The 9,308-nt window shown below is 50.4% G+C and overlaps 3 protein-coding genes across 4 annotated transcripts; 2 read left to right on the top strand and 1 right to left on the bottom strand.

The window, feature by feature from the left end:
* Nucleotides 1-1,279: 1,279 nt before the first annotated feature.
* Nucleotides 1,280-3,041, top strand: LOC128271971 (adenylate kinase). 2 transcript variants are annotated; one of them, XM_053009670.1, is made up of 3 exons: nt 1,280-1,465; nt 1,553-1,660; nt 2,066-3,041. In XM_053009670.1, the coding sequence occupies exons 2-3, from the start codon at nt 1,559-1,561 to the stop codon at nt 2,684-2,686; spliced, it is 723 nt and encodes a 240-aa protein (XP_052865630.1). In that variant the 5' UTR covers nt 1,280-1,465; nt 1,553-1,558; the 3' UTR covers nt 2,687-3,041. The 2 variants fall into 2 exon arrangements, with proteins under 2 accessions (XP_052865630.1, XP_052865631.1); XM_053009671.1 differs by lacking the exon at nt 1,280-1,465 and having other exon boundaries at nt 1,473-1,660.
* A 405-nt stretch (nt 3,042-3,446) lies between these two features.
* Nucleotides 3,447-4,909, bottom strand: LOC128273676 (zinc finger protein 510-like). Its single transcript, XM_053011701.1, has 3 exons — nt 4,782-4,909; nt 4,608-4,726; nt 3,447-4,538 (listed from the first exon to the last, which is right to left on the bottom strand). The coding sequence occupies exons 1-3, from the start codon at nt 4,902-4,904 to the stop codon at nt 3,467-3,469; spliced, it is 1,314 nt and encodes a 437-aa protein (XP_052867661.1). The 5' UTR covers nt 4,905-4,909; the 3' UTR covers nt 3,447-3,466.
* A 1,125-nt stretch (nt 4,910-6,034) lies between these two features.
* On the top strand, nt 6,035-9,192 carry LOC128270142 (histone-arginine methyltransferase CARMER). Its single transcript, XM_053007546.1, has 3 exons — nt 6,035-6,602; nt 6,702-8,065; nt 9,035-9,192. The coding sequence occupies exons 1-2, from the start codon at nt 6,035-6,037 to the stop codon at nt 8,063-8,065; spliced, it is 1,932 nt and encodes a 643-aa protein (XP_052863506.1). The 3' UTR covers nt 9,035-9,192.
* The last annotated feature ends 116 nt before the right edge of the window (nt 9,193-9,308 follow it).

Raw genomic sequence — 9,308 nt, forward strand, 5'->3', positions numbered from 1 at the left:
ACCAGCGAACGGTTGCAGGACGACAGCGTTTCCTACGCATTTCCCTTCGTTTGACCACCTGACGCGCATTGTCCTGGCACGACCGCGAGTGGTGGAACAGGAGCAACAGGTTTGTTTACAATCGTTGTCATTTTCCGATTGGACGACGAAAGCCGGTGAGAACACAGAGACTCTCCGGTGTTGAGACCCCAGACAGCTGATGAAACCTGTTTACCTACAGCTGTTACTTGCAAGTTTCATTGATGCGCTAAGTCGCTCGTTGCTATGGTTTCGCGGGGGCAACCTTGAGCACTTGTAAACGTAACCGGAAGCCGTACGAACAGCTTGCAAAAAAAAACAACATCGGATCACTGTTTGGGTTTGAATAGCGACAATGATTTGACCCATAAAGTATTTGCAATCGCCCAATGCTTGCATGCTTAGGTTTAGGATTACTGCATAGCCGTGGCAGACTATATTTTGGTCCTCGTTGTTTCGAGAAGATTGAAAATTTTTTATACTACGGCAATAAAAAAACAAAACACATTTAATATAGATTCAATTAAATCTCAAAATTTATAAAACTTAAGCATGCAAACATTGGGCGATTGCAAATACACTATGAGGGATCAATTAACGCTAGGTGACACATTTAAATGGCCTTTTTGTAAGCAAAGTTCCTTTGCATTATGGTTCATTGATATGCTTTCTTGTATTTCTGTTTCATTCGTTTTCTTGAATGATTCTTTTGCATGCCATTATCATACACATTTAACCTTTTAAGCTTTACTTCGACGAAAGAACGGTTTAACTCGTAAGAATCGTGAAATGGGCATCAACATATTTATAAAAACCGCCTCGATTCAAATACTCCGCACTAGCGCCCCCTGGGTCTCAGGTTCGAAACCCCCAACGCGTAAAGAACCTACTGCGCGAAAAGTGCAGAAACTGACAATTTGGGCTTGTATTAAAAGGGTCCAAATATGATACGAAGGCTATTTTGAACTTGCAAATTACCGAATAAAGCGATGAAATAATGTAGTAAAGAGTGAAGTAAAAAAGAAATGCTGGAAATAACAAATTCGATGAGAATTCGCGAATGTCTCACTAGACGCGCTACGCCACACAATGTATACATAATCGAATGTGAAAGTTTGAAAACCATAGACAAGTTACGCTGCAGCTACACCGGAGAGAGAGAGTACAGAAAGAAGAGTAAGACACACAAGAAGTGGCGTGCAAAGCGCGGCGTGTTCAAAGTTTACGATTCGTTCCATGTGTCAAATGGTCAAATAAATGAAACCCGTGAATGGCAGAATAAAGCAGTTTGCGAATAGTGACCGGACCACGTTGTAACCTACTTGACCTCGGTAACGTGCTGCGATTACCTACCGTACGTAACTGAACCTGAGAAACGGATTGGTTGTTTCGCGTGCCGGTCCCGGAACAAGAACGAACGGTTTTCGCATTACTTAGCTAAAACAAGGTCAGCTTCTGCACACCGAGCAGGAGACTTAAGAGCAGGTGGCGGACAACACTGGACAGTATTTCTTAAAATTGTTTTTCGACTTAGGCAAACATGGCACCTAACGCAGCAGTACCGAAGACGCAACCTGAATCCGCCGCAACCGGCATCAATGCCATTTTGCTTGGCCCGCCCGGATCTGGCAAAGGAACACAGGTACGCTAACTAAGCTGACCTTGACGGAGCTACGTCAAGCTCGTGATGGTTGAAGTTGTTGGCGAGGGAAAGTGACGTTACATAATCAGTGTTCCCGGGCTCCAGCTGATTAGATTACTATCAGATAACGTCGGACGGGGGATGGTTTCGTTTGGTGCCAACCGCCATACGCTTCTCCGTGCGTGAACCGTAATCTGCCTCCCGGTAGCAAGTGGTTCGCCTGAAAGCGAATGGGTTAGCTTTGGACAATCCCCGGGGATTGTGATTAGGCGCACTGTTTTGCCGCTGAGCAAAGGGCGGGCAGGCAGAACTCGTCACATGCTGTTTCCGAGATCTGAGACCTCTGTCTAAAATTAACTTGCGAATTTTTGTTTCTGTTTTTTCTTCTTTTTTCCCCTGCAAAAGGCGCCACTGTTGAAGGAGAAATACTGCGTGTGCCACCTATCGACGGGTGATATGCTAAGGGCAGAAATAGCCTCCGGATCGAAGTTGGGTGCTCAACTGAAGAAGGTTATGGACGAGGGCAAACTAGTGTCGGACGATCTCGTAGTAGACATGATTGACTCGAATCTGGACAAGCCGCTCTGTCGGAACGGGTTCCTTCTCGACGGCTTCCCGCGTACGGTGGTGCAAGCGGAAAAGCTGGACGTTCTACTCGAAAAGCGCAACACCGGTCTCGATGCGGTGATCGAATTTGGCATTGACGATAGTCTGCTCGTGCGACGCATTACCGGGCGACTGATTCACCAGTCCAGCGGCCGGTCATACCATGACGAGTTCGCACCTCCGAAGGTGCCGATGCGCGATGACGTTACGGGGGAACCGCTAATACGACGAAGTGATGACAATTCGGGCGCACTGGTTAAGCGGCTCGACGCTTACCACCAACAGACGAAACCGCTCGTTGACTACTACGCTCTACGTGGACTGCACTTCCGCGTCGATGCTGCAAAAGGTGCATCCGATGTGTTCGCCAACATCGACAGTATCTTCACCAGGCAGCGAGCACAACGGGTGGGCCTATAATTGAGACACGTAAGACAGTGCGCACGGACAAGCAGACAACCTTCTATCTACCTGTTTTTGTTTTTTTAAACAATGTTTTACCTTTTGAGTAGCGAACTCGATCATCCTCAAGCTAGGTGAAACTATATGGCATCAGTGCGTTAAGCTCTGCCCAGCATCCTAGAAAACTGCCCTTTTCTATGACAATTTTGCTGAGTGGAGCTGTTATGGGCTGATTCCGTTTGCCCTATAAATTCCACTCAGACAAATTTGAGTGAATCACATATTTTCAAATGCCACATAAGTGTGACGTGCAAATGAGATGGTAATAGATATTTGAATGTTCAATCTAGCAATATAATAACAAACATACATATGGAACATTGAACACATGCTGCTAATGGTTGATCAATTAATCCGAACTCACTTATTGTGTTGAAATGAGGATCCTCGTGATAGGTGAAGTAAATACTGTTGTAAGTAGTAACATGTAGTTTGGGCTTACATGTAATAAGTGCGAGGTAGTTAGTCCATATGTCAGAAGAGACACTATTCTTTCAAAACAATGCATTGTCAGTTGGCGGAACTTACGCCATCCGCAAACAAAGATAGTGATTGTTTTTTAAATTATTTTCTGTTATTTTTTTTACTAATTCTTTTGCCAGTTCGTTTCAAATCGTTTCGACTGGTTCCAAATTTCTCTTAAATTTCTTGAGTTCATGTTCATGAGATGAAAAAATAATATGAAGTGATGGGTGATTTTTATCTGTAAATCCTCTTCATCTACAGCGCGCATCAAAATTACTCCGGTTCCTTCGCTTTAGCGGCCGTGGGCGGCCGTTTGTTGTGCATCCGCCTATGCTTGGCAAACGTGCTGTGGTCTCGAAACGATTTTTCGCATACGGTACAGTGGTACGGTTTCTCGCCTGTGTGTATGCGCCGGTGAGCCAACATAACGCCCCGCTGCCGGAACCGCAAGTGGCAGACATCACACTCGTGCCGTTTTTCGTCGCTGTGCGTCTGTGTGTGCCGGCGCATGCTGGTGTATTGCGTGAACCGTTGATTGCAAATCGAGCAAACGAAGCTCTTCTCGTTCGTATGCGTGTTCTCGTGACCCTTCAGGGAGTTAGAGTTGTGTAGTATCTTCGCGCAGTAACGACATTTCCATATCTTGTGGAACCGATCGCAGTGCGACTGGAACGATCGTTCGCTGGCGAATGAACACTCGCACGTTTCGCATCGGTACAGCGTAAACCCCTCACCGTGCTCCGCCAAACCGTGGGCGATTAGCTGGCCTTCCAATGTAAACACTTTGTCGCACTGGGAACACTTCAGCTCATCCGCTTCCGGTAACAACGTAGGGCTCCTACGCTTTCGCTTCGCTGGCCGTTTCGTTTTCACGGCGATCTCTTCTTCACCCATAGGCTCCGACTCTTCCATATCCGCATCCGTGTCATACTTTTCTGGTAAGTCGAGAGATTCTACTCCGTGTTCGTCAGAATGCTGCATTTTGACCGTAACGTCGGAATGTTGTGGCGACAGTTGAACGAGTTCGTACAAGTCAGCGTGGTTAGGTCCATTTTTCGTCACCAATTGTAAGACTTCGTACTCTTCACTGCTCGTGGAATCATTCTCTATCAACACGTCAAACTTGGGATCGTCAGAACTTTCGAAATCTTCGATGGTGTAAGGCATCGAGTCACTTCCGGCAGGAGAGGGCGCAACGGCGAGTGGTTGCACTACGTCATCGGCTTCCGTCGGTGGTTCTTCGTTTGTTGTACTCTGAACCTTTGGCAACAGGTGAGTTTGCAGTGCCTCTAGCTCTTGGGAGCATTCATCTCCGACGTTGTCAAGACTCGCGCTATCATAAGAGCTGCAGAGTAATAATTGTTATGCATAAATTAGCGAGGGAATGATGCAGGACAAGAAAGGCGATATTTACTTCAACATACGGTGATACTTCCGGTTCTGCTCGACGAACCAAATGCGTATTTCTTTTGCCGTGCATATCTTCGACAAGCACTCTTTACAGACGGTGGTCAGCATTTCCGTTAGGGAGATCTACGGGGAGAATGGGTTAAGTATATGATTGGAGAAATAGGTACCGAAAGCTTACCTGCATATCGAACAACTCGTGCAGGACATCACGAACGACGAACCCATTTTGCGAGCTGAACACCGAAACCACATTATTGTGGCTCGTTTGCTGCAGACACGTCCGGCAGTACAGTTGCACCATCGTAATTGAATACGACCTTTCGGAACCGGAACCCTCTGGCCGTTCCGGTCATGCAGAAACCGAACGTTTGTTTACACACAAAACGAATGCAGAAGCAGAAACCCAGCTGTCATAACAAAGTGAGCGCTTTGACAGCCTTTCGCTGCAGCAGCCCATGCAGCAGAGCCAGGTGTTTTGAATCCCGTCCTTTGTGTCCAATTCCGACACAAGCATTCATTAAATTGCATTCAACGATTGGAACGACATAATTGAGATGAGGTTTCTTTCGTTTTATTCCTTGGAACCTTGAACTTACGCGCTTTGTCGTGCAAACCACTGACTGCGATTGACCCGGACAGAGTTTTGATGTGTCACGGGCGAGAGACAGAGAAAGCGATAATGCCAGCGGCGTAACCGATTAGCCTGGGACGCGGCGGAGAGAGCGAAAGGGCTCACAATCTCTTTCCCAACCGGTGGCTTTTCAGGGCTTCGAGAGAGTGAGAGCGAGGGCCAAATGCGAGAACAAAATGCATAAAGAAGACGCTCAACAACACGGCGCAGGAAGAAAAAAGAAGACCGTACGAAACTGAAAAGCCATCCTGTGCGGAAGTCAGAGGACGCGAATCGTCACCATTGTCCGCCGCCAAGCCTCTGCGAGTCGTGAGCCGCCAAACGCAACACACACGCACACACGCACGTACCGCCGTCGGGAAAGCAGTTAGGACAAAGGGCGGCAAGCCGCAAACACAGCAATCGCAACAATCCCCGTCCCCACACCGGAAGAAGGATCCGCTCGTCGTCATTGTGTGGGCTTTTCTTTTATTACCTCAATTGACCGATTGACTGGCGGCAGCTCAGGAACCTTCCTTGCGGAGCGTTTGTGTCATCGTTGTGGTTCGTGCGCGAAAGAGTATCCGCGGTTGTCGATTTGCGTGCCGCTGGTGTCTCGCAAATTTCGGTCTCGCCGTCCCGTCCTGCTGACCCTCGCGTTCCCGGGGTCAGTCCGTGTGCGCGTCTGTGTTGCGTGTCGTTGCGTGTGTGTGTCGCCAGCGCGCCCCGCACCGTGCTACCGTTTTAGGTAGTTCCGCTACGTTCGCTCGACACGTCCCGGGCCCGTTTGCGCCAAGGAAGGCCGGAAAATTCACACAGAAATGAGTTCCGCACTGAAGGTCACGTCAACCGGTGAACAAGTGGCCCGTCTGCCGGGGTGCGAAGTGTTGCTGCTCGACGGTTCCGACAAGCTGGTCCGCAAGTACGACGGTCACCGGGTCACGGTGGTGTGCGGTTACGATCCACAGGGCATGACGCTGCGTTTGCTAAGCGAAGCGGAAGTGATTCCGAAAGGCAGCCGGCCCACGGAAGGGCGACAGCTTGAAGAGCTGCTCGTGGATGGTTCCAGCACGACGCACCTGCCGCGCGGCAACACCGCCCACCTACTGGTCGTGGGTGGGGAGGTGATCGTCATTCGGTTCGCGTCCCGCTCCGACTGCCAGCAGTTTCGGGGGCTGCTGCAAAAGATCTCCGGCAAGGTGAGCTCGGTGTTTAACCTGCGCACCGAGGACTCGTCCGCCTCGCAGTACTTCCAGTTCTATGGCTACCTGTCGCAGCAACAAAACATGATGCAGGACTTCGTGCGGACCAGCACCTACCAGCGGGCGATCTACAACAACGCACAGGACTTTCAGGGCAAGGTGGTGCTCGACGTCGGTGCCGGGTCTGGTGAGAGCGCGCAACGGAGGCGAACGGCGAGGAAGCTCGCTCCTTCTCGCCACCGATGGCCATGGTTCATTTTCGATGCCGTTTTTTCTTCTTCTTCAGGAATTCTATCGTTCTTCGCGGTGCAGGCCGGTGCGGCCAAAGTGTACGCGGTGGAGGCAAGCAATATGGCACAGTACGCTCAGCAGCTGGTCAGTTCGAACAATCTGAGCGAGAAGATCATCGTGATCGCGGGCAAGATCGAGGAGATCGAGCTCCCGGAGCGGGTCGACGTAATCATCTCCGAGCCGATGGGCTACATGCTGTACAACGAACGGATGCTCGAGACGTATCTGCATGGCAAGAAGTGGCTGAAGGCGGACGGACGAATGTACCCGTCGCGTGGCGATCTGCACGTGGCCCCCTTCACGGACGAGGCACTCTACATGGAGCAGTACAATAAGGCTAACTTTTGGATGCAGACCGAGTTCCACGGTGTGAACCTGGTGGCGCTGAGGGACGCCGCGATGAAGGAGTACTTCCGGCAGCCGATCGTCGACACGTTCGACATTCGGATCTGTATGTCGAAATCGGTGCGCCACACGACGAACTTTCTCACGGCGGACGAGAAGGACCTGCACCGGATTCTGCTCGACGTCGAGTTCCATGTGCTCGAAACGGGCACCTGCCACGGGTTGGCGTTTTGGTTCGATGTCGAGTTTGCCGGCAGCTGTTCGCAGATCTGGCTGTCGACGGCACCGACCGAACCGCTCACGCACTGGTACCAGGTGCGGTGCCTGCTGCAGACACCGATCTTCGTCAAACAGGGCCAGGTCCTGTCGGGGAAGGTGGTGCTGGCGGCGAACCAGCGCCAAAGCTACGACGTCGAGATCGACCTGAAGCTCGAGGGCACGATGATCACGTCCTCGAACACGCTCGATCTGAAGAATCCGTACTTCCGGTACACGGGAGCGCCCGTGCCTGCTCCGCCCGGGTCCAACACGACCTCGCCGAGCGAGGCGTACTGGAGCCAGCTGGACGCGCAGGGCGCACGGAATGCGGTCAATCTGGTAAACGGCATCACGGTGAACGGGCTCGGCGAGGTTGACATGTCCTCGACAATTATCAACACGAACCTGATGGCGATCGGCAATCAGCCCAACATACATCCGGGTCTCATCTCGAGCACCGGCCGGCAACAACAGCAGCAGCAACAATCGCAGCAACAATCGAGCAACTCCGCGACGCAACAGCAACACCACCACCAGCAGCAGCAGCAGCAACAATCGACGACCGCGCAGCAGCTCGCAATGACACCGCCGATCGGGTGTGCGGCCACCTCTACGCAGAACGTCGCCCAACACCAACTGATCGGTGGTGCCATCTCGCCCTCGCTCTTCACCTCGCCGGCCCAGCAGCTGCTCAACAGCCAGCACCACCACCATCACCATCCCGGTCAACCGCTGCACGGCAATCAGTTCTACTAGGTTGGTAGACCGGCGAGCCACCCTTCCCTGTCCTGGTTTCCTTGAAGACGGCTTCCCTGACCCCCAGAACAAGGACTTTCTATCTTTTGTTCGAACCTTACGCGTACCTCTCGACTGGCAGAGCGACGGAGCGACGGAGTAACACGATTTTAAGGGTTTAGTATTTAATGTAGCTGAAGACCGGCCACTCCTTCCCACCCAGTTCCCAGTGCTGGGCCGTTTATTTTGTACCCGTTTTAGTTTCGGTCCTGTACTTGTCCCCTTCATCATGAGATTAGCGAGAATCGAAGGCTTAGCGGTGGACAGGTCCCGCCCGTTTAAACACTCTCTAGCGATGTAGAAGTTTTTTTTTTAATTTGCTCACAGAAGTGGAAGGTTTATTTCCTACTTACGCCACGATGCGCCACGACGCTCATCATGCGTTATTCCCTCCACAACCGCCGACCGGACCGGAAAAAAGGAACCGGTTCAATGGTGACTTAGAGAAGAAGAAAACGGTGGCAACCTTGTGCGTGCGCTGTGCGCTTTTGCATCATAGTAACCTGCTGTGCATCAGCTGAAACCTGCAGCTTAAATCCTCCAACCGCACACAGCGCGGCATTATTGTAAAGAGGCATTTGTTTCGCTGTAACCCCCTTTCCTCTAGCGATTACTACATTAATAGTTATTATTATTTTTATTAAGTGCTGGAGGTGTAATAGAAAAGGAGGAAACTCTACTTAAACTTGTGTACGACTTATTAATAAACCAAATTCTGACGACGACATCTCATCTGAACGCCATCGCCGACTCGCCAATTATAATTTCGACGTACATTTACTTTCGTTCGTAAGGGGTTTTTTTGTTCAGTTGCCCTCCTTCTCAAAAGACCTTTCGACGGATGACAGCAGCGTCGAACGTGATGCGAATTGAAGCTATTTTCGTCTCCTTTTCTTTCGTCCTTTTTCGATTCGCTGCGCTAAACTCTAGGAGTACATTCGTGCCCAGGGCAGGAGTGAGATTTTCATCTAATCCCGACGCCAGCTCCTGGACAGGAAAGAACACAAATATCAAACGCGTGCGAAACGGTAACGGTGCATGCCCCACCTTCGCATGATGACGCAAACGAAGCACACGAAGATGGATTTTCGGACTACTTCTGAGATACAGCATTCGGGTGCATGATCGAAAAATCTACAGTTTATGTTGCAAACAAATGGTTGTAAACATTCTATTTGCATTTAGGCCACCACGTTTCTTTTGC

The sequence above is a fragment of the Anopheles cruzii genome, chromosome 3 (genome assembly GCF_943734635.1).
Source record: "Anopheles cruzii chromosome 3, idAnoCruzAS_RS32_06, whole genome shotgun sequence".
NCBI classification, from domain to species: domain Eukaryota; kingdom Metazoa; phylum Arthropoda; class Insecta; order Diptera; family Culicidae; genus Anopheles; species Anopheles cruzii.